The sequence below is a fragment of the Phalacrocorax aristotelis genome, chromosome 7 (assembly GCF_949628215.1).
Source record: "Phalacrocorax aristotelis chromosome 7, bGulAri2.1, whole genome shotgun sequence".
In the NCBI taxonomy this organism is placed as follows: Eukaryota; Metazoa; Chordata; class Aves; order Suliformes; family Phalacrocoracidae; genus Phalacrocorax; species Phalacrocorax aristotelis.
The window spans coordinates 21,448,260-21,474,037 of record NC_134282.1 but is presented as its reverse complement, the minus strand read 5'-3'; the positions used below and the strand labels follow the sequence as shown (position 1 = coordinate 21,474,037).

Genomic DNA, 25,778 nt, shown 5'->3' with positions numbered 1-25,778 from the left:
TTTATTTCAAATGTACAACAAAGGCACAATGCTTTTCTCTTGTTGGGAAGAGGTACTACTGGTACCAATAGCATATGAAAAATGTATAGTTCATTAGCAAACACCAAGCTCCAGGTGGCACGTTAGCAGCACCTGGGCACAGAGGCTGCCTGAGGCTCCCGCAGCCCTAGGACATGTGCAGAGTACACTTACATAAAGAATACAGTTTGCATTGAAGGTAACATGTTTATTTCTTCATGATATTCAGATTAAAATGTATCAATGTATTTAGCACAATACTACATTTTAGGACAAATTCATCAGTGCTTTGCAAGTCTTCATAATGTTTATTCATTATAAATAGTAAATATTTACTGAACTTTTTACATGAAAGACGTTTGTTTTTTGTTTTCTTATTTTTGTTTGTGTGTTTTTACAACATGTGGCATTGTAGAGGCTGCAACACAAAGATATTTCATTTTTCCATCACCCTTAAGACCAATGTGTGAACTAACCTCTGTACTGCATCTAGTCTAACTCACTACTTCATAGTCCTTAATGCTAAAAGGAATGTATTTGTGTTCTGCCTCCATCTTTGTTCCAAGAATAGAGAGAAATAAATAACACCGCCTTCCATCTTTCTCTTCCTCTCAGCATCACAAAACACAAATTTATTGACATTCTAAAAATGTCACAATGCAATCTTCTTGTAAACCTTGGTTCCTATAATTATATTTTCTATATTGGATATCGCTGTATAATTTAAACACGTGTCAAATACAGGTCCATCTCTGTCCATGCCCTGTACATCACTAAAAATATGTAAACGTAATCATTTCTTCGTACTGTTTCCTGAAAATAACCTTTAAATCATGATTAGCAAGCTGAATTTTAGTTGTCCAGCAGACTGCAACATTTCTGTATTTTTTCATCAGGAATTATGCACTGCAAAAATAAAAGTACCTGCAAAAATATAGTTTTGATTCTATCTATATGACTTTGGATGATTCCAAAGTTTGTGTGAGGTACACAGTATTGCACGTTGCTACGCAGTCGTGAAAAATCAGTCTTCTTGTTGATTTTTTTTCTCCCATGTTTGTTCAAAAAGGTACAACGGACTAGGAAAACTCCACATATGAAAAGGTAAAATCTGTTTTTGATGTTACACAAGATCTCATCTCTTGGTAAAGCAAAACTTGTAAGTGACATTTATTGACCACATGATTACAAAAGCATGGTAAGGTAACCAATAAGTTGCTCAGGAAGTCTTTCAACACTTATCCTAGCTTCCTATGGACTGTGACAATTCCTCTTGATGACAACTTCCAGTGTGTAAAATGAAAGAGGTTCTCCTGCCCTTGCTTCAGAAACTGAGCAGTTTTAAAGTTAGAGTGAAGTCAGCACTGGATGTCAATGAGTCAGAGTATGCAGAACTCAGCTGCTCTAAGTTTCAGAATGTTCCATTTGTCTCAATCAATGCACATTAATTTCAACAACAAAAAATGGAATGTTTTGCCAGGCAGCGGTATTAAATACTGCTCTGTTTTGTATACCCACTCATAATGAACCATGTCGCATTTATTTATTCGCTATTGCTTTTGGCTTTTGTCTTCTGTATAGCTTTGTCCAGCCTTCAAAAGTCTACTAAAAGCTATGACTGGAGAGAATATTACAAGCCTGCTTCTCTCAGTGGGGCTGTCCCAGTTTAGACTGCAGTTTGTTGAGAAGATCCCTCGTATCCAAGCCTTGGATTGAGACCGGAAAACAGGACCAGTTTTAACTTGAAGTGGACAGTTCATTTATGCAATATCTGGCTTCAGATAATGAAAGGCACCTGCAAAAAAGCAAAAGAAGCTTTTTAAAATCATGCTGTGACAACCTCACAGCATGGGGCCATGCCAACTACAGGTTGACATTGTCATATTTAATACTGATATATCAAAGGAAAGGGACTAATATTTTTATTCCCAGGACAAGTTTGACAAAACTCTATGTATCTGGGATTATATACTGTAATGATTCTTGAGCTGACCTCATTAAGAACATGTGTTTCTAATAGTGGAATGCCAGTGGTTATTTCATTTTGGACAACCCTTATGTTTTACCTAATGGCAATCAGGTTTCATGTCTCAACAATTAATAACATCAAGATGTTGTTGACATCACTTAAGAAAATAATTATGCAGCAGAAATCTTGCTCAAACAATCAGCTATCTCACCAGTGCACTCCGCTCAGCTTTGGAGAAAGTAGTAGTCAGCCATTAGGATCTCTGCTCATAATTTTCTTTGTTACAGACAGAAAGTGCAGACCGTTGATAAACGGGTACAGTATTGTGCTTCATGGCACAGATGTCCCAATACTCACTTTGTCCATATTGTCCATACTGGTAGCCTGTGACAGGGTCCATGCTGTAACCCGTGGTGCTGTAGGTCGGTGGGCAGTAGGACTGGGATGTAGGCAGGCTGTCTAGGCTCTTCATATGATCTAGCCGCTGGCTGCAGCTGGCTGAGACGGTGGTGGTGGGCTCCAGGCCCCCGGTTAAAGGGGACAGGGCATAATCAGTTTGGGGCTGGTGAGGCACACCACCGTGGTTAGTCAAGAGTCCCATTACCTAAAAGGCAGAATAACAGAAGGAGTTAAAAGAATTGTATTACTTACAGAGCCATGGGAGTTCTCAAGTCTATAATTTGATTTCCTAAAATAGGTAGACCTGCGATTCAAACAATGTTTGGAGTATCTAATCCAAGAGGAAGTAGAATTTGGTTGTATCATCGACCAAAATAAAAACTGATGGCTAACAACCAATAAAAAATTATATCAAGGGCAAATAAGGAAAAGTAATTTTAAAAACTTCTATGATTTTAGAGTGCCTGATCCCATGCCACAGCTGGGATCTCTGCAGATGTTTATTCCTTGGGGACTCAATTACAAAAGAATAAAAAGCAAATAGTAGCTCTTTAGTTACACTGTCCTGCATGATCTACAAAGACAGAAAAGCTGTGAAAAAGCTCACAAATTTTTCCCCCCTCTGAGATCAGCAGTCATTAAAATGAAATTCATTTGGAATGGATCACAGCAACACTACTGATGGAAATAACAAAGAATCCCAGCACCCAGAACAACATGGATATGTGGGGAAGAGGCAGAGCAGCCATAACTCCTGCTGCTGCATGCCCTCTGTGAAGAAATCAGAATCACAGGTTGGAAGGGACCTCAGGGATCGTCTAGTCCAACCTTTCTAGGAAGAGCACAGTCTACACAATATGGCCCAGCACCCTGTCCAGATTACTCTTAAAGCGGAAGAGTGAAGAGCTGGTCATAACACCAGTTTCAGCTTCATCCACTGAGTTAGAGGACACAACAAAAATGGTCTGGCATTCCAGATTGGCTTCAAGTCAACTGTGACTCCCTTAATAACTGCTTGTACATGAACAGTTATGAAATCAGCAGTCCAGATTAGTTGAAAAGAGTTTACTGGAAAATACGTGCCTGTCCCTATAAAAGCCCAGCCCTCTAGGCCATAATTTCCAGTAGAAAAGCCAAAAGAATTTCAAAAGCACCTGTGCTTTCAAGCAGGAGTGAAGGAAGCTACAGTGATAAGTTATTGCAGTACAAAAACCAGTCACTCTATAGGTTGGTTTGCATTTCCTTTCCTGGCACATTTCTATAGCGCGTTTTGAAAATAAGTACTACTGAGAGAATTGCTTGCTTCTGCTGGAGTAAGTTGCATTTCAAAGCCTGAGAAATGATGTACAGCTTGTAACGGATGGTGTACAGCTTCTGCCATATTCTGATAATTTACAGGTTGTTCTTCCTCCAAAAAGGCATTACAAGTATCTGACATATGCTGTTTGATAATCATTTTGCTTTACTACACTTCTTACCATAAGAAATTATTAGAATTGGATCCTATTTTATGAAGAATAAATCTATGCTGATATGAATGCTTCTGGTTCCTAAAGCTCTGATGCTCCTTGAATTGTATTTATTTTCCATCACAACAGAAAAGGGATTATTATTGTAGGGAGTTTGTGGTCCCAGCTGTGAGTTTTAGGGTTGTTCTGTGTGTTTGTGTGTGTGTGTTTTGTTTTGTTTTTTAACAAATAAATGAAACAAGCCCCAGGGATCATGATTTAAGTAGGAAGGAAGACCTATCCAGACCTTACATGTCTGGTAAGGAAAAGACCAAAGGGCACAAGCAGAACACTTCAAAAAAAGAGACTCCCTGATACCTGCATCAAGAACACAAAATATCTCTGCATCAGATGCACCCAAGACATCTCAAAAAAAAAAAAAAATGCTGAGAAAGAAGTTCAATCCCTACTTAAAGCACTAGAATGTTCACTTGTTTTGCTAAGCAGAAAAATGTGTTTAACTGATGATATTTTCTGAATGTTTCACAAACGGAAGTATTCATGCAAAAAGAAGTTTCAAAATGTATCTAAAGACTTCATTTAGATACCAAAATCTTATAACTTTTAATTTAAAAACACAAAAGAAGAATTTGGATTCAGGCTATAAGGTGTTTTCTATTTAATTCAAATAATATTTTTAATGCACAAAACCTATTAAAAGAATTTGAGATTAACAAAAAAATTTTTTTTTAAATCTCTGGAAACACCATAGATTGAAAAATCATGTTATTTGCACAGCAACCTGCACAGCATTTTGTCCCAACCCCGCTAAAAGCCAAAATAACTGGGCTCTCAAATTTTTTCTTCTAAAAATTGGTTCCTGAAAAGTATTAAAATTTCTAAAGATTATTTTAGTAACTTTTTGTATTATAGGAATTACAAATATTCTTCTTGTACCTTTGGAAAATTATATGGTTCTGAAAATCTAGCATGCTTAATGATCTGACATTGCATTAGCAGGGTACAATATTAGAACCTACGTTCATTTAGGTTATATTAATTCTTGTCCTTTAACACTAAGAGTTAAGAGAAAGATCCACAAAAAACCAATAACTTGAACATATACATTGAAAACTACTACTTTGGAAAATATTTTTGTGGCACAAGTATCATGGTTTAGACTACAGTTTAAAACACACATGGTTTATGAGAAATCCAAAATAAGTGCACAGCCCTTTCCATTCCCACCCAGCGCCTATATGATACTGACATTTATGGGGCTTTACCCTGGTCTGCTCCAAGTACTAGAGCAGGGAGAACGAGCTGGGCTTGCATTGCCCTCGCAGCCCCTCGAGTCCCAACAGCAATCCTCTCTGCACAGGCGCTCTCACATCACACGCTGTCTCTACCTGGACTTTTACAACCAATTGCTGACTTGGGCAAATAGCTATTTACCAACTACATACTTTAACTAAATTTTTTTCTGTTAAATATTTTCAACAGAATAGAGCCCAAGACAACATTATTTGTATGTTGCCAGCAAAAACAGTGAGCTCAAAACCTTTGGGATTGGAAAGTATTTTAGAGTTAGAGATTAGCCTTGAAATTTAAACCTGGATCCAGATATTATCTCAAAAGCCACTCAAATTTTGGTAGCATCTATATTTTGATAGAGATTTATCCTCTCTGACAAACTAAAATTACCATTTGATAAGACTTACTTTAAAAATTTTAAATTAATCGGGTAATACAAGTCTGTAGGCATCTTTTTATTAAGTGCATATGTACCTAATAGACACTTTGGAACAGAACTGACACAGCTCTCTGTCTCTCAGGTGGAGAAAACTGAAGCCTGAACAGTAACCATCTTCTCAGAAATATCTTCTTCAGAGGCCTTCAGAATCATCCTGCAGTTGATTAGTATCTAAATAATTAGATTTTTGGTCACGTCTGTTTTGAAATCTACAAGGGAAGTAGCCTCAGGGCAGAAGTCTCTCATACGGTATGTGCCATGACCTTATCACCCATACAAGGAGTTACAGGAAGGGCATGGCTGACTTTCACCTAATCAATTATAAAGCCATTAACGGCCATGTCTGCAAGATGCTCAGCACCCTCGGCTTAGTGGTGTACAAGAGACACAAGAAGATCTGGATTTTGCAACTCAGATGTTCTGCTGGTATGAAAGAGAACAGCTCTAAATGGGTAAACAGATCTGATCGTTTTACAATAATTAAGGAAGAAAATAAAAGTATTCAATCCATATACCATCCAAATTACTAGAAAATATGTACTTTCCTCTCAATTACTTTGGGAAAGCCAAAGTGGTGATTGTCAGCCTCACCCATCTGGATCCTGAAGAAGTTGAAAGAAAAAATCAAGAGCTGATCTAACACCTAGAACCAAATGCTGCTGTAACTATTAGATTTATTTTAGAAAAGAAATCCTATAAATGAAAAAAAATCAGGCTGTAAGGTTTTTGGCTACAAATATTTTGTTCTCATTTTTTAAAACACACGTGCAGAAATGTTGACACATAGCCTTTGAGCTTATACAATAAAAGACAGCATGTATAATTGATAAAATAGTTCTATTCTATTAGAAAACATAGATGTAATTAGGAATAAGCAAATAGAACACAGTGAACTCCAACAACCAAACTCTACAGAAAAGTTTTCAGACAGCACAAATATTCACTAGGACAAGTCCCTTGCTGGTCAGGTTGGCACAGCATCCCTAGCTGAGGATATGAACCAGAAAGGAGAAACTGAATGAAGAAAGCCTTAAAGACCATGTATGCAACATCTGGTCCATTATCAGCTATTAGAAAATACTTCTATTATCAACAGAATAAAGGCCATTAAACTGAGAAAAAGCTTATCCTATTTAAATGAAACATTATGCCTGTTAACGTGGTTGATATTTTAGGACGTAGGACCTACCATAGGCACAATAAAATTCTCATATGTTTTAATTCATTTACGCATGCCTGCGTTTAATAGGCTTTGTGACCATGTCTGCAATTAATATGATTTATGAGAAAAGAACATGTGCAATATTTTTGCGTACAGTGATACATTTTTTTTCTCCTCCTGTGAATGAAAGATTTAATGAAACAGCTCAAGGAAAATTGTTGGCAGTTAACGTATTAAGTTGAACTGACAGAATCATGAGTAAACTTTCGTGGAGTTAATGATATCCTCTTATCTGACCCTGACACATTTGCAGCATGTAATTTACAGAAGCTCTGTCCAGGGAATCTTGACAAATGCTCCTAACGATGTCAGGGCAATGTTCCATTCTAATGTAAAACAGATGTGGGTCAGCTACCCTCATTCATCACTAACACTGAAAATTTCAAACTCCTTCGGAAATGAATGGCATTACCTGCTGTTAACTCTTTTCGCTGTAGAAAAATCTCAAAACCAAAATATCGCACAAGAAAGAACACAATAAGGATGGTTCTAATGCATTAAAATGAGAGATTTTAGAAGATTAATTATTCAGCTACCTGGATCTGTACCTATAGGAACCTAGAACCATGTTGCTGATTCATTTTATATATATGAATATTTCTCCAAATATATGAAGAAACCCAACAGAAAACATTTTCATGCCAAATGGCAAGTGCTGGGAACTGCATACTTGGTTAATGAAGATAGGAGCAAATACACTGACTTTGAACATATGATGATCTGACCTTCTGCATACTCATATCAAATGAGGCCGCATGTTGATTTCACACCAGTAGACATCAGCGATAGCTACACTGAAATTAGAGAAGGTGTGCTGGTGTATATTTAGGGTAATTAAGAGGATAACTTGATCCTTCATGAATTATATTTTTATCTACAGGAGATTACTAATGTTCACAACATTATCACAGTCTGTCACTGAACTCATGTCTTTTTTCAGGTGCTAGGTCATGGAGTCACAGGACTAGGTAATGTTATCAAAATATTTCAAAAGAAGCTAATTATCTAGCTCCTGCTTATACGAAACCGGTTCAAAATGTCAAGACAACTGAAAAAGTAAAACAGAAAGCCCAAGGAGGAACACACACATATATATACACACACACACATACACACGAATATATAAGTGTATATAAATAAAACTAAACACCTCAAAACTTTTTCAGGTAGTCTCAGAGACTGCAGATTCGTGAGTTTAAATGCTTAAATATGGCAATATTACATACAACAAGCCTAAATTTGAGACTACATTGCTCTCCACCTGTGAACTCTTCTCCTCCCACCTTCTACTTAGCCCAAAACACAAAAGATGGATTCTGGCCATCATTAAAACCAACCTAGCTGTCTTTAGCTGGGCTTTCACACACCTTCCCTCCACAACTGGGATATACAGGTTTGTTCCCTCTGAAAGCAAAACAAACAAGAGATACACTTTTTTTTAAAAATTCAAACAGTACTCTCTTTTTTTTTTTGCTGGCAGATGGCATGGGATGGGATATGTGAAACTCAACATTTGGCCCTACAACAACAGCTATTGCATGATCTACACCTCCATGGATGGATTTACCAACAGGAAATTGCTACAAAATCCCAGCCATTTAGGTAAAAGCAATTAAGTTATTCATAAACATGGAGGGAAAAAGATAACAGACAAGCATAACTGGAGGAATCCAACTAGTAAGGAAGGGTTCATTCATGAGTTTCCCATTAACATATATGCTAGGGCCTCTAATCTAACCAGCACTGGGGAAAAACAAGTATTTTGCTATTTTTGACTAGAGGAAGGCTCTTTGTATCCTGACTCAGCACTTTCTTTTAGAAGAAAATTATTACTATGACCGATGTCCTGGCAAAAATCAAGATAAAAATAAAACAGTTATCTCCAGAGAGGTAGGAAGTTTTGCAGGAAATTGAACCCAATGTATTTAAAGATGGATATATGGCTTTCTAGAGTGACTTTGCTAAGGATGAAATTCTGCTCTTCCTGATCCCACTGCAATAGATGCTCTTCACTGAATCATGCTGTGGTAGTTTTAGTACCTTTCTTTGGAAATCTAAAATACAGACCATAATTAAAGACTGAAGTGATCCAACTGATTACTCATGACAAAGCCCTCATTCATATACCAGTCCTTAACTGAATAAATATGCAAGTATTCAGATTCCCATTGATATATCTATTTCGCAAATTCAATAAAGAATCAGAAGTTCAATGCAGCAATGTCATTAAAAAAGAGTTAAGAAAACCAAGAAACAGATATGTTTTATATATATAATGTCATTTTACTGTTACATTTTTGTATTTAAGATGTCTGTATTTTTACTGTATTTCTAAACATTTATTCTCATGAGGTTACAGTACAATTGGCTTAAATTTCCAGAAAAGTCCAGTTTTTTGTATCTCCATGTAAGATTTCTGAGCTGTAAGAGAAGATCTGTTTTTGGAAGGCTGAAGCCCCATGCACCCACTCCAACTTTTCCGGTGTGGTGGCGATGAAGGTGGAAATAGGCCCAGAGACAGAATTTAAGGCGGACATTCAAAATGTAAGGTCACCTGTTTATTGTTGTTATTATGTTAATATAATGTATGTATAGTATATATAAATATATAATTATAGTATTTAAAATATTACAATATTTACAAAACAAATAATGTTATTCTTGCACGATAACAGTTATGAAACTATTGGATCCCAGCTATTTGTACCCACTCCAGAAACAGAAATAATCAATCCCACTGGCTGAACCCTTTTTTTTTTTTAATTAAATTAACCTCGTGCTCATGAAAATTATACCATGTGACCTCTGTCTCATGTTCTTGGGTCATTAAGTGAGGAGTTCTCAAAGTGAAGTTCACTGTGACAAAGATCATGAGCTTCTCATTGGTGTGGGTCTTGGATCCAAATGAAAAGTTTCTGTGGGCAGTTGGACAGTAATTCGATAGAAGGTATAGGAAAAAGTATAATAAATTAATAGTTGCTTTTCTTCCCCCTGCCCTCATCCCTCTTAATGAGTGAATGTAAGTTTTTAGCCACTGGTTCCTGTGTTTCCCTTAAACGCAGAGTTAACAAGACAATATGAACATATCTAACTGATTCGACAGCTGCCATCAGATCCATACTTCAGGTTAATGAAAACCAAGTGCTCTCAAAGACTTAAGAGAAGCCAATTGCCTAAGATCTATCTCACCAAAAAGAGTCACAGGATAATTCTGAAACTCAGGCAGTGAAATGTTTTGACAGTAGAAGAAAGAAACCTTGAAACAGCTTGCATCTTTACTGCTGTTCACAGAAAAAGTTTTGAATTTTCTTATCAAGATTATTCGTGAGCTCCAGGTAATGGCATGAGAACTGCAAACTTTGTTAAAGGCTGTTATGATCTTCTACACAACCCATTCAACATTCAGTCCACTTCCCATTTTGTAACCGCAGCCTTCAAAGTTACTGGTTTGACTCAATTATGGGGGAAGATGACAAGGAAGAGGAAAAAGTAGATCTGAGAAGTCTTCTAGAGGGCAGAGAGGGAAAAAAAAATCTGTCTAGCAGGAGGCAGGTTATGCACATTTGTTCTTTTTCCAGCAAAAAGTTAACACTGCAGCACTATTTAAGTCTGAGTATCCTACAGATTAAATACAGGAAGCAAGTGGTCTCATGGGCAGCAATGCGAGCAGAGTATCGCTACTCAATCTGAATCCACAAGCAGTTTGAAATGGCACGCTTCAAAACCAACAAACTGCCTGAACTGCCTGGTGTAGAGCAAACTCTGCTGCTTTGACACTAATAAAAAGCACATGACAAGGTCAGGGGATGCCCATGTACACCGGAAAAGCCTTTTTCCTTCTCTTAAATGAAGCGGTTCAAAATATTGGTATTCTGTCTTAAAAACAATCTTTTCTCTAGTAAGACCGTACACCTGCAATTGCGAGACAAGTGTTTTTGCAGTTGCTTTCCATGGAAGAACCAGCACTGACGTTTAATGCTGGTATGAGAAAGTGACATGCTGATTCAGAGGCAAGCTTAAGTCCTGTACACACATATTAACACAGATATGCTACTCCCTACTAATTTTGAGTTAGCAAATGCTTATTAGAAGAAAATGCACTGACCAACTGAAACCTAATTTGACAAGAAAATACAATATTCCCATAAACGTATGCATGAAAGCCAAGAAACTGCATAATAGGCATAGAAAACATAAAAATCTGCAATTTACATATATTACACACTAATAATCTCCATTCTGACATTATACTTAAAGAGCTCTGGCTGAGATGGAGTGCTTGCAGTTTGGTTGCTTTTTCATGAAATACAAACAAGGACTGTCCCAGCTACCAGTTCCCCAAGACATTAATTAATCCCTGTCTTATTCCTGCAAAAGTCAACCCTTTGTAGGTCTGAAAGACAGAGGTTCTCTCACCACAGCCAGGTAGCAATGAGTAAACCAGATGAACAAGGAGGATAATCAGTCATCTGGAAGACATCTGCAGATCTTGTCTTGATGTTAAAAAGTGCTGAATAGTATTAACAAGGCGGACTCTTCCTATTCTCTTATTCTTTTAAATGGGAGCAACATTTTCTTTCACAGCCTGCCAGACAGGTATGTTATGGAGCACTCTGCTTCCTAAAACTGACCAAAACATGCAGTCTTCTCTAACTTCCAAGTTCCCGGCTAACATGATAAAAATAAAATTACAGCACCATAGCCATCTCCCCTTGTCCTCTGCCTTCACCCAGTGCTTGCCTGAAACAACGTATTTGTCCATCATACTCAAGAACAAAGTTAGAAAGGAAACATCCTGCATGGTAAATAAAGCCTCCCCAGGGGTCTACGTGTCAGACCCTCATTTGGAATAAATTGAGGTCAAAGGGGAAATGGAGGTTTAAGCCTGGTAAGAATAGGATCCTCTGAATCTTAATATTAGATTTTGTTCTGCACGTTTTGAGGGTTTTTTTTTAAAATCACGAGATTATTTGGGCTTCAGACTAAGTCCCCCCTCCTCCCTCCTCCTTAAGTCACTGTAAATTCATCTTTACACACAGTATGTCCAGAGCACTTGCCTGAAAGGACATTGATGGACGGAAACACTATGTTAATTGCTCACACACTCAGATTTATTGTGGTCAAATATCCACCAGCTAGTAAAAAGACCTTCTTTCCTTCTCATCTAAATTCCATGCACACAGGCAGGGCACTGCAACATGCCCACTCAGCTGAAAAACTCCCGTTTCTCTCTCTTTGTGAAATTCCCAACGCAGACCTGGCTTTCGACTTGCCGGCCACCTGGGCGCCTGCAGGAAGAGCCCTGAGGAAGCGTGACATGGGGCTGCACTGCGACACACCCCACGAATAAGGGACATTTCACGCACAGTAACATCACTTGTACGTGACCAACACCTGAGGCTCTTCTTTCAAGCATAAAGCACAATCACTGTTTTGCTAAAGTCCCATGATTTGTTGCTCATAATTTATATATTTGACACTATATCACTCCCTTATATAAACACAAAGCCTAGATATGTCATTTGATACATACATACATCTTATGCGTGTCTCTAAGTAATTGTTGATGTCCTAAAATTGTTTTAGAGGAGTTGCTGGCAACACTGCATGAATTTAGGCCTGGCTTTCTTGTTCGTTTGACAGAAAGATCTTTATCAGCCAGTGAAGGTAACCACTCAGTTGCCAAGAAGCAGTTCAAAATCTGAATGCATGTAAGCAATCTCCTGTATGCATTCGGTGATGAACACAAGGTAGCTTTTGAGTGATCGCCGTTCCCCTAAACCTATTGGTAGAGGTGAAGGATAGGACCAGGAGCTCTAAGCGCTGGGGTAGGAAAAGATTTCAAAAGCCTACGGAAAAACAACAAAACCCAGAAGCTTCACAGTGTAAGACAGGGCTGGGTGTAAAGAAGCACAGTAACTGATTAAAGAAGTCTAAATCTGCTCCAGGATCTATTTTTGATTATATCAAACCTCAAATCAGCAAGACTTTGGGGGAATCTGGCATCACTTTTTTGTCCCACTTTGCCCAGACACCAAAAGATTTATTTACTGTTGTGCTCGAATTCTGTGTCACAGACAATAAAAGCTTTGTGAAATATGTTCTTTTTTGAACACATTTTCCATAGCCAGAACCAACACATTTTAACTGACACTAACAACCACTTTTGCTGGATTAACGCTGAATCCCAGGAAGACGTTTATGTCAAAATTGTGGAAGCCTTGCACACTATGAAACTGGCCTTTAAAAGAAAATGGAAGCAACTAATATAATGTCATGGCTTTTGTTGGAGATTGTATTTAGAAATCACAATTCTTTAGAACAAAATCCATTCAAGTCTTGGTAGAAGTACATCCGTTTGTTTTTCTGTTGGTACTTTTTTCCTGAGGTTTCAAGCCATAAAGTTTTGTACGCCACTCTATGCTATAGGAATCTGTGAAACTTAATTACATTTACTGTTACAAAAAAAGGGTTTATGAACTTTTGCCTTTGGGCAAAAATGTTTATTTCATTGCCTTTGTTATTCATTCTTTTCAACTCCAGTGCCTTTGAACTTTTCAGCTGCACAGAGTTATCACCGTTGCACAGGAACCAGGAACTGTACTCCCAAGATGCAAACCACAAGTTGAAGAAAATGAAGGAGGCAAAGATATATGAGTCGTTATTTTGGCCACCCTTTGTGCCATTAAAATCTCATTTTCTGCCTATTAGAATGCCCTCTCCCTGCTTAGGCAATGGTGATAGTCAGTGATTAGTGTGTAATTGAGTATAATTGTCTTTTCACTTTTCATTTGTGTCATTCTGAGCTTCTCTCTGTTTTTCTAACCACTGAGAGGAAAAAAGGGTAGAAAGAAGATAAAGCTGTTAAAACTCTCACTTTCAGCCCTGAAGAGATTCCTGATTGTAATTATAGATTGCATCCTCTTTGTGACTTCTCAGAATTTAGTGGACATCTCTTTCCAAGCACCTGGGCAAAGCTCTCGCTAATAAAATAAACTACCATCTATTCAAGCTTTAACTAATAATGTCAGCTTCAGACAGATGCCACATGTAGGAAAATGTAACCAACCTTTTGACACTCAATTATCAAGGCAATTTATTAACATGATTTCCTAAAAAGAGCTCATGCAAATTAGAAAAACAATTATGGTATTCATGCATTTCTATATTGCCAAAGAGCAGTAATACTCCTAATTTATGTATTTATAACTCGATTATGGCTCATCTCAATGTGTACTGCTCAGCCCTTGGAATGCTCCTTGTACAACCTGCCTGTAATTTTCCTGGACCATTTGGTAAAACCTTGGCGAGGTTATCTTAAAGAGATATTTTATTTCTAGAAAAACTACATGATCTACTTTCTGTACCTAGCCATGGATCTTCAGCAAAACAGCAGTACATTAGGAAAGCTTGACAACTGAATGTAAACATGAAGCCTGCATGATTACATTATAAATCACTTGAAATTAAATATAAGCTATGACTCTTGATTCAGCCAGTAGGAGGAAAGAAACAAAAAAAGAAGGAAACTAGAAAACTGAAATCATGTGGCTTGTATAAAGAATACATTATGGTTTAAATTTGGCAATTCATTATACTATGGCCTGAGGGAATAGACTCTTTGGTTCTGGTATACAGCAAATCCTCTGTCTGAAAACACAGGACTGACCTGAGGTGAAAGGCCATTGCCAATGGCAGGGTTCATGGGATTTGAGGGCCCGGACGGAGGCACAAAGCTGTCTGTATAGCTGGAAAATCCATGCCTGGTGCTGGGTAGGCAATAGGCAGAGCTGCTCTCTGGATTCGAAGGGAGGCTGCTTTGGTGTACTGTGCTTGGAGGGAGAGGCTGAGGTCTATGGACAGTACTGCTTGGATCAGACACAGCTAGAAGCAAAAGAAACATGTTGATATGTTTTCCTTCTTTTTTCTAGCATAAGAAGTTCATTATGTGAGGCTCAACTTGACAGAATTGCAGCAGGACCTGCATGTAAATACTGGTTAAATAGAAAGGTGAGTCTTTAATATTGCTAGATGTTCAACTGTCCAGTTAAATTACATAAAGATTCTTAAAAGACCGTGAAAATTATAACAGGACACATGCAGTTTTCAGACAATCCTCAGTGGGTACATATTGTTCAGAGTGACTACAGCAAAATTAAAAAGAAAATTACATAAAATATAGGATGGATGGATGGATGGATGGATGGATAGATAGATAGATAGATAGATAGATAGACAGATAGATAGATAGATAGATAGATAGATAGATAGATAGATATTTGCTTAGAAGGCTGGTAACAGGCTTTCCCCTCCTGGTCACAGCACAGAAATTCTGCTGTGATTTGTAGTAAACATAGCAATGGATGGGAGAAGCCCTGGGCTTTGCAAAATTCCCTTAATTAGAATGTGGCCTGGCAAAAACATCCACCAACAGTTAGGATCCAAATCTCAAGGAGGGAGCAAGGACAGCACAGTTATTTGTCTTACAAAAACTCACCTGTAAGGTTTTTCTTTAATAGTAAAACCTAGCACAGCTCTGTTCCCCCCTCCCCAAATTCATCAAAGTTCACAGAATTTCTGATAAGGTTAATATAAATTTTTACCATACTAAGACTTGCTACTATCTGATGTGAAACGAGATGGTTTAAATAACTGGGGTTTTCCTCCATCAGATGAATATTCTGAGTACTCACGGAAGTTTCCACTGCACTGTCACTGAAAGCAACAAAGAAGACAGAATGCAACTGCTGCACCCTTCCCCGCCATGCCAGGCACACTGAGTGGAGGAGGCCAATGCAGCAGAAGGGTAGGGAAGTGTGTACATCGCTTTACCAAACACTGCACCTCTGCTGTGCAGGAGGCTACTATTTCTCTAGCTAGCACCCTTCATATGTAACCAGTCCTTCCTTGCAGCAAAACAAACCTGAGTTCTTACATGCTTAAAATAAGCAGGCTTGCAATGTCCTCACTGACTCAGACCCTAAATCAGCAAACACCCCTTTTTCTGCATTAGAGAAGAAAATGTTTCTACAATGGATCAACACAGGAAACCACCAATAACACCAAGTACCTATTGGCTACTGTACCTTGCGGTATGGAGGTGGGTTGATAGGAGGGCTCAGAGAGCTGGTACGTCGGCAAAGTTGGCATGGCACTGGGTGGAAATCCTCCTGGGATCAGATGATTGAAAGCCATCAGTTGATTGGCTCCTGCCTGTTTCCTCCATCTAGCACGCCGGTTACTAAACCAGACCTACAAATATTTTAATTAGGGACATTTGATTTTTGTACATTTATTATGGTGCATCAGAAATAATGGCATCGTATTTCAAATGCATTCAGTGTCTGAGAAGAGAGATACAGAAGATGCACACTGAGCTCAGAACTCCTAGACAAGAAAGGAGACCTTGGCACACGCTTCCATGGTTCAACAGACAGGACACAGGAATCCCGAACCCTAGTTTCCTCTCAAATGCAGCCTCTCCTGAGAAACAAGCTGGCTAAAGCTTTTAAGCTTTAGTGCTTTTAATAGTTATCAGTTTTAATAAGAAAGGAAAAACATCTCTCCATTTGATAAAAGTGCCAGCCAAAGCCATTTGGTCTGGACTGTATTGTCTTTAATTTGCTGACAAGTTAGTGGCATCACTTAATACACTGTTAGAAGGTACTTGTACTTATGTGTTGGGATACTATATTGCCCTAATGATCAACAGAACTTTAAGCTTTTAGTTTGAAAAATATAAGCCCTGTGTACAAAACAAATCCCTCCCAGCAAGTTTTTTTGTATTCACATATGTACAAAATCTCTTAATAAACTTGACATTAACAGTAGATCAGAATTTCAGTACTAGATTAGCATTTCAGAACCACTTTGAAATCTGTTCCCAGTACAGGGTACCAGACAGATGGGGTTTGGATTAATGGGACATTTTAGCCATAAATCCACTTTCCTTCACATCATTCTCAGTGCAAGTTTTAGGTTTTTCTAGTGCTGGATGTCTCTTATAGCCTCCAAGAAAGGAAGAAGCAAGACTTCACAAATGCAGACATAATAAGAGTTGCAAAACACATAGATTAATATTGATATTATAGCAGTTACACCTGCCACAAATCAGAAGGGCAACTAGCCACAGCAGGGGTGCCTGGACCAGCATGCACCCTTACTGCCCTGCTGCAGGTTTAGAGCAACTTCTAGATGACAGTCCATGAGGTGGACCTCCACAGAAAAGAAAGGATGTTTGAGGTAAGGGAGGCTACACATGTTTGTAAACAAACAGACAATTAATTCATATTTGTATACCCTGAAGCAGCTGCAATGATCACCTGTGGATACTATCAATTAGATAAGATGCTAACATTCAGTTACGGTCTTACAAGGTACATCTGCACAGCCTGTAAGGCAGTCTGGCCTGAAAGCTACTGAGGCATGTTAGCTGATGAGCCACATGTAGACACATTTGTAAAAGTAAGTTGGGTCTCAGGTCTGTCACCCCTTCCTGCAAGCAGCCCATGCTTGCTTATGAATCAGCCATCACAGACTGGATTTCTAGGTGTAACATAATTTACAAACCATGAGTGGCCCTTACGTAAGGGTGTAACAACATTTTGGACTATGCTGTATCTCCTCCACTTGCTATTTCATAGCAGGAGTGGTGAGACTCACTGGGCCATCTGTCACCACGTAGTTGGATCTTGCTTCATCCTTGGTTCAGAATGAGATGCTCAGTTCACACAGCTGCCTCCTCCTTTGGCCACAATATCTATTCCTTAATTGCACACTCCCACTCCAGTTTAAGATTTAGGACAGAGGGATAGATGGAGCCTCTGCTCTCCCTCAGGAATCCCTCTCAGGTTTTTTCCTGTATATAGTAACCCTCCCTTGGCCTCCACATGAACCATTTCTGAAACCAGCTGGCAGGGATGAGGCACCAGGGGTGAGATGCAAGACCTGCAATAAGCAATAGTTGAGGATGGATCTAGATTCAGCAATATTTTTTATTTTCTCATCTTATAGATATCTATATCCTTTTTCACTTCTCACCCTTTGCTTCTTTCATGGACATTTAAGTCTAAATTTCTCCTCACAGACTCCTTCCACCTGCTTATGTATCCCAAAGTCAACCAGTCTCACACCCCTGCAACAGTGTCTTTTGAAGACAACCAAAAAGAAGGAAAAAAGGGCAAGACACACTGAAGAGGAAGAGGCTTTACTAAAGAGCCAGAGCAGTTAGGAAGGATAATAGAGGTCAGAGAGGGAGCAGGGAACAACAAATGCATGTTGTAATTAGCCTACCCAGGTCATTAACTATGGCTTTCTCCATAACACTCTCCCTTCTTCAGGTCAAGAGGGTTATCTGATGATCTTCGCATGCTTTGGGAACACTAACCGAACTACACTACAGGAGTAGATTTCACTGAGGAAAATGAGGTGACAAGATTTTGTTTCCTCTAGAGATAAGCATTTGCCTTCAAGCCCTAGATCTTTATTAAAATTAGTCCAATCCCAAACTTTAGTTCAGGAGTGAGTGATTTGCATTAATGCCAACTTTTATGCTTTTATGTACAAATAGATTTTAGCTCATATTATAGATTTGCATACTTCCAGAATCACAGATATATATTAAACATCCCTGAAAGGGACACATCAATAGTATCAAGAAGTGTACAGCAGCTCCGCGAAGAATATACTTGCACAGAGCTCTGTTGGTGCCCGGACCCCATTAAATTAAGTGGGACTCTGAAGGGGTGAAGGAACCTGCCTGGGCCGTGAAGAAACAAGGCTGTGTATTGCCACCTTGGTCCCATGCGATTTGGACATGCTAAATGGGTGCTACTTGACTGGCACCCATGTCAGATGCTGCTGGCACAACCATGGCTCCAGGCTCATCAGCTCCAGCCACTGCCCCTCCACTGCCTTGCTGCCCCATCAGCCACAGCACGCACCTTCTGCCTCTTGCCCTGGCTCCTGCCTTTCCCCGGGCAGCAGGAAGGCAGATGTCACCTGACTAGCACCAGAATCAATCCCAAGTGAACTCACCAAAACCCCTTGAACAAATTCAAAACTGCAGAGTGAGTCTTACTGCCACTAATACCACACACACCACTACAGAACGGTAGAGTCATATTTGGAAAAAAAAAAAAAGAAAAAAAACCAACAATGAAACAAAAAAACCCAACACCCCACCAAACATGACACCACCACCAAAAAAAACCCAACAACCCACACCTTTACATTAAGCACCAGGGATCTGATCCACATTCTTACTTGTTTCCCTGTGATTTTAACAGGCTTTGGACCAGCCTCGGTAAAAATCCTGAAAATAATTTATCTTTAATAGAACCATAAGTGTGGCCCCAAATCTTACCATTACACATTTTTACAAATGAACATACTGAAGCTCTGAATCTGTAATTCTGGATGTTTTAACACAATAGTTTTTACTATTGTTACTATTTACTGTCATGGCCTCACTCTTTTCACATGGCTCGAGATCTGGTTTGCAACTGTGTTTAACTCCTGTTTTATACTAGGTAACTGCTGATTTCAGATGTTTTGTGTGACAGAACACAAAAAAGAAAGAATGTAACAGTAAGACAGGAGAAAAAAATACGAATAAAATTAAATGGGAGAGTTAAAAATTTGAAAACCATTTGTGGAAAGTCAGGAAGAAATTACTCAAAACTAACTCAAACCTAAATATTTTATTTACATTTTATGTAATATTTATTAAAATTAGTTGGATCCAAAAATTTATTCAGTAGCAGTTATATGCTTTCTATGTTAACTGAAATGATTCTTCTTTTTTTTTTTTTTCCCCAATCATAGTATTTCACTTATTCTACCTTCAGGTAACGTGACTTATTCTCAAGAGTTCATAAATATTTTTTATTTTTTAAATTAGCACGTATCATGAAGAATCCATATGCACTAATACCACTAATTAAAGAGATCTGGAAAAATGTTGCCAATATCAGACCAAGATGTAAAAATAAATCTAGTCACCACAAGCCAATGTGTCTGCTTAGAAACATATTGTAAACACCTGGGGAAATATTTTCTTTTGTCTGTACATTTCCAACACGATTTAAACACAATGTCCCCTTACGTTCAGGAAATTTCAGCTTCCACCAGCATGGCAAAAACCTCACCCTATAAGTGGCCTTTTCAAACCTAGCAGGTTCCCTACAGGATGCTTCTGTTCTCCCACAGCCTCACTCTGAGGGGGAAGTGATCATCACCCGGATGCAGAGGTGCTCTGAGTATAACAGCCCCTGGTGAAGATCACAAGTGTCATACTGTGGGAAAAGTGCCACCCTGTAGTGGGCGTCACAGAAAACCAACTCTAAACTATCTACATTTACTTAATCTGACAAACTAACATATCTTGTGTGTCGCCTTCACCAGCAACAACATGGATCTCAGTGGAAGGCAGACCAACCCTAGACAGCACTTCAGATAAGCACTAACCACACCAGATTCCCCCATGGAAGCAAAAGCAGTGGTCAAGCAAACTACTGCATTTTGGAGCCTCAAAATACAGCGTTCTTACACAAATGGTTCTGTGTCTGAAGGTATATGATCTACTTGTGTCGGTGTAACATGCATAAGCTCTGTGCTTGGTGCTGTTCAAATACAGACATGGACAGAGGAAACAGGGCTTGTCTGAGGGACACAAGCATCCAAAATAAATGTCTGCACCAGAAGCCAAGTCATGTTCATTTTAGTGAGGCTCTGGCTCCCTAGTTTCTGTCACTTTCAAAGATGGAATGTAAATTACCCAGATGATTTGGAAACAAAATTGAACCCCAATGTCTAGCCAAAATTTATCTCTCAAGAACAGAACTGAAGAGGATAAAATCTAGGGCAAAAGGAGGAAAAAAACCCAGTCCTTTAAAGGAAGTAAGTATTAGAGGCTCCAGTTTTTAAAGCATCTGGAACTGGACTGATCAAAGGAGAAATCATATTTCACACCTATGCAGAATGGGTGAGGTGAACTAATAGGTTTCTCCCATCTCTATTTTCCAATATTTAGATCCTGCTTTTTATTATCATTTTTCCTTTAAGTACTTTGCAAATGATCATGCCAACATCTTATTTTGTTGATCTCAAAAGGATATTCTTTAAAAGATGCATTTATTCACTTGGGAGCACACTAGTGTAATTAGCCTTGACATTTCAACAGCCTGATCGTAAACACAGAGTTCTCTATGTGCTTTTAAGGCAAAAAGATCTCTGAACCAACAGGGCAAAACATTCGAGATGTGAATTTTGCAGGAAACCCGTGGATATTTTGTTAAACACAGTCCTGACCATTACAAGCATGAGTGCCAAAACCACACAAAGTCAAAAGGCTGATGTATTATTAACAGCACTTTTTATTTTAGAGAGGGGGTGTGGGGTTGGGTTTTTCCCCTTTTGCCTTATGATATTTTTCATGGTAACTGCCTTCCCACTGTCCCTATTCCCCACCTCTCCCTTCCCCCCAAAATTCACATGTCCAAAATAAAGTCTGACCATCCTGGAAGCAGGAGTCCTTGGGGTATGTGCCATCAGGGAGTGAATTTGGGGTGTGCCAGAAGCAGTGAGGCTGCCTTGCAAAGAGGGGAGGCTGAATGAGGAAACTGCTAATGAAGCTGGGCTGCACCAGCCCAGACAGAAGTACCTCTTTTCTTTGCAAAACACAGTAGCATGACTTCTAAAGACACCTGCAGTGTCTGGTCCTGCAGTCCTTGTTGGTGACAGACCTAACATTTACTCCAGCAGCCTTCAGAGCGGTCTGTGCGGGCACTTGTACCCACTTGCCAGGTTGAGAGCCGACACCAGCTCTCAGCTAGGAGTTCATTCAAAGAACACAAAACAGCAGGGAAAAAAGGAAAAAGTTATTTTTCTTCCCTTTCCTTTTTTTGCAGTAGCGTGAATTTCCATCCTGTCTCACCATGGTATCAGATGAGCTCCAGGGAGAGCACTGCCAGGGGCCACCCATAGGAAGAAGAAAGAGTAGAAATAGAATTGCTTTTTAGCAAAAACTAGTTGGTAAATCAGCTTCGCTGCAACATCCACACATCCCCAGCCTCTACTGCGTACACACAGAGGCACACTATGGGTAGGCCTGTTTCCACACAGCATGCCAAAGTGGTGCTGCCAGCCTGCTGAGAATGACCTGCCACGACCACCAGTGGGAACACCACAAGGCTGCAGGTTCTCTGCCTGGGGTCTGCTGGGAGCTGCTCTTTATGGTGATGGGAAGTCTTGCTGGTTGGGATATACGGAATTATCAATGTGATGGAAACCAGAGTTCTTTTAAAGCAAGCAAGCAAGCAAGCAAAAAAATCCCCCAAAAAGACACACACACACATATAAAATTAAAAAAAAATAAAAGCCACCAGACCAAAAAACCCCTATGCTGTGCCAAAGGGAATGAGGACTTCTAACCACCTCCCAGTGCGATCCAACGTACTTAACCCTCATAGGTTTCCTGGAAAATACGTTGACTCAGTCCTACATAAATACTTCTAAAACACTACAGCTGAATAGTTCCACAAAATATTGAGTAATAAGCAAATTGAACTGTGTATTTATAAATTAAACCGCCACTAATTTGAGCCTTGGGCAGTAGGGACCAGAAAAAGAGAATCAAAATCACATCCTTTTTCCTTTATATTTAAAAATGTCTTGTTGGGCTTGCATGTTTGTAGCTGGCTCATTTACCCATAAGAATTTCTCCTTTACCCCAGGGTGGGTGGGAAATCTGCAGTAACAGGGTTATCTACTACAAAAATGCACACAGCATTTTCTTTCTTTATCCTATATATGATGCAAAAGGCTCAGCCTCAAAAAAGGCACTATAAATTCTCCATAAACCACATCAGGAATAACTGTAAGGATCTGCTGAAAGGTCTTAAATGTTCCTGAATCTGTCCCACATTCCCTTATCCCATCTCCCCATAGGACCGTGCAGTTCAGCGTGCAAGCTCAAACCATTTCAGAGGAGCTGAAGGCAAATACTTTTTTTTGGCACAGGTCTTCCCTCCTCCATGATTTCCCCAGTGAATGCTTTTCACTGTTTGCTGCTGAGAAGATGATATTAAAGCTGAAGGACTGGACTTCAGAACTTTCAAACCTTACTACTAGCTTAAGAGTTATCATTTCTTCTCTCACCTTTGTGCCCCACTATCATCTTCTCCAAACCACCTCTTCCCCTCCCTGTACCACAGTGAGACAAAGAAAACAATATGCAAGCACAGCACTTAAAATTATCATTTTTCTTCTGGCTACTCAAGATTTCTGAGCTCTTGGGACTTCTTTTATTTGCTGAAGCTATAATAAGCTTTTCACAAAAGCTTACAAGCTGATTACAAGTTTGACATGGGAACATTCAACCCCATACTAGTAGCCTGGAGAGATCTGCTTGAATTTTCAGACATGCCTTTTTGTTAAACAATATTTTTCTTTTTGTAAGTTTTCAAGCAAATTGATTTAAACGTGGGATTTGGCCAAGAAGAGTCTTTTCAGGACAGGACACTGTCGTGTTTCAAAATTCTTCCTGACTTCCCCTGCTTTTTCACCATTATTCATGGACTAAAAGAGTCCAAACACATTTCTCCCATTGCCTTTTAGGGTAAAGCAGGAAGGCTGTGTGCCAGCCGCTTCTCATGGCAGGACCTCCTGCCCCTCACAATCCCATATAGCTGGGGACACATCCTCAAGATGGCCCAACACTCGAGTCTCACACATCACATTTCTGATAATTTGTGAGGCCAGCCTTCAACACACAGCCCAACAGGATTTGTCTGACTGGCCGGTTCCTATCAGCCAAGGAGGCCTCTGGTCCTCCACCTGCCACAGGACAAACCTGAACCTTACTTAAAAATCCTTTAGCAAAAGATTGAATGAAACACCTCCCACCGTTTATCTGAAACAGGCTTCAAGATGCTGCCAAAGTTCACCCAGTTCTCACTAAAAATAAGCCTGATGTGGGAATCAAAAGGTGGCCAGAAAAGATGCTACCCACTTCATTCCTGATTCACTATTTGTTACAGAAACCGTAACTGCACCACTCTGAAGCTCAGAAAGAGGCTTTGTTCTTTACCTACACTGGGGAAAAACTCACTTTTAGAATGTGCCCTCAGATTGAGTAAAAATAGGCCACAGACCTTAAGGGCCTGCACTGCAACTTAATGATGGGTTTAATTAGTTTTTAAACTGGACTAGTAAAGTACTGCATGGTTGTGATTTTTTTATTTGCAATATATTAATCTAACTTCACATTCCCAGGGTATTACTACTGGTTTGTTTGAGTCTGGATTTTTTTTGTTGTTTGGGGTTTTTTGGGCAGGGAGGGATTGGGGTTGTTTTGTTGGGTTTTGGTTGTTTGTTGGGTTTTGTTTTTTAACTAAAAAGTCATCCTTTGAGGCTTATGTTTCTGAATTGTATCTGATGAATACACAAGACTGAAGAACTTTCCCCTTCCTGCTGCATGTAACGTGTTAAAAGAGCCAGGTGCCTTTGGAAGAGGCAACAGAAGAGGTTGTCCTGGCTCCCCATGACATCTAGGCTCAAACACAGGGGAGGAAGATGCAGTGGTCCTTGAGTGGAAAGGTGCTGCAGGAGAAATTGCAGGGAACATTTTAACTCCTTATTACACCCAGTGCTGAAGTATTTGCAATGATTATAGTTACGTATCCTGTGACTCTTGCAATATGGAGTTTGTTGCAACACTTCTTTCCCCAAAAGCCCTTCCTGTCCCCACAATTAAGTACACAAATAACAATCACAGTGTAAAGTCTGTTTTCAGTTGCTTGTAGCTTTCAAAAAATTCCCCTTAGGGGCTGAAATGTTCCAAGTTTGATCTCAGCCCAGAGGCAATGTTTTTCCCCCCTCCAAACAACCAGCTTAGAAACATGCATTTGGTTACCCTTTAACAGTGGGAAAGTGAGAAAATAGATGACTCGGTGGTTTAAGACTCTTCCTTTCACGGTGTTCAGAGGCTGCCTTGGGGAATAGAAGGAGAGGGGAAGCATGGGGGCGGCAGGGTAGGAAAAACAAAACATGAGATGCAAGTGTTACATGGAGGGACTGAGGGAATAGCAAGGTTGGTCCAGTTATAATCAATTAAATAACTTCCTAGACAATGTAAAACAACTCTACAAAATTAGTCCTTACGGCTCCAGAACAGAAAAGAATTTCTGGGCTCAGCTGGACTCGGTCTGCAAAGAGCTAGCTCTTTTAGATGATGCTTGATCAGGAAGCAGTCAAAGACATCTTTGTGTATATATCCATATAAAATTTGGCATCTCTGATCTCTGTCATACTGTTACCAAAAAAGAAGTGTGACTAAGAAAGCTTGAATGGTACATCAGTATGGCTATCCAGCCTTCTCAGCCTCGAGTCTCTTAGGGTTATTTTCTTTTCACAGGTCATCTTTTATTTCATGCCCATCATAGGTGGTTATTTTAAGGGGCTATAGAGAGGTGCTGAATGCTGATAAGGCAAATCCTGTATCCCTTAATCCACTGCTAAATCATTCTGCCAGTCTTCAAGGGTACCAGACAGATGGAGTGCACTAGGAAACTGCCCACAGGCTGGCTGCTTCAACCCCAGCTCATCTTTAATCCAGAAAGGTTTTGTTCTGGTATTTTAATCATTGATTGACTGGGAACTTTCTTCCATGCTGGGTTAGGTAAAATATCCATATGTCAGAGGTACTGGGGAATTCACGAGGCTGTAGATCATAGGAGTGGTGTGAGACAGGATGCGTCTCAAGGGAACCAAGGAAGCCATAAGGAATGTAAAAAGTCACAGGGTTAAAGCCACATTAAGACAGCTGTTATGTTAATGAGAGTTCTGCTTTTCTTCTAGCTGTGGGTCATTGATTTAGAAAAACACGAACAAGGTCTTTTCCATTTTATTGTATTTTCCACTGAAGCTAACATAGACCAAAACATCATATCCTACATCCCATTCATCTTG

The 25,778-nt window shown here is 39.4% G+C and overlaps 1 protein-coding gene across 6 annotated transcripts in view; it reads right to left on the bottom strand.

Annotated features, from left to right (window-relative positions):
- Positions 1-208: 208 nt before the first annotated feature.
- Positions 209-25,778, bottom strand: part of PAX3 (paired box 3) — an 81,917-nt gene continuing 56,347 nt past the window's right edge. For all 6 annotated transcript variants that reach the window (XM_075098329.1, XM_075098330.1, XM_075098332.1 and 3 more), the window contains 4 exons: positions 15,896-16,061; positions 14,479-14,693; positions 2,345-2,591; positions 209-1,813 (listed from right to left, as the gene is read on the bottom strand). In XM_075098329.1, the coding sequence (XP_074954430.1) occupies positions 1,779-1,813; positions 2,345-2,591; positions 14,479-14,693; positions 15,896-16,061 (663 nt within the window). In that variant the 3' untranslated portion in view covers positions 209-1,778. The remainder of the gene's footprint in view (positions 1,814-2,344; positions 2,592-14,478; positions 14,694-15,895; positions 16,062-25,778) is intronic.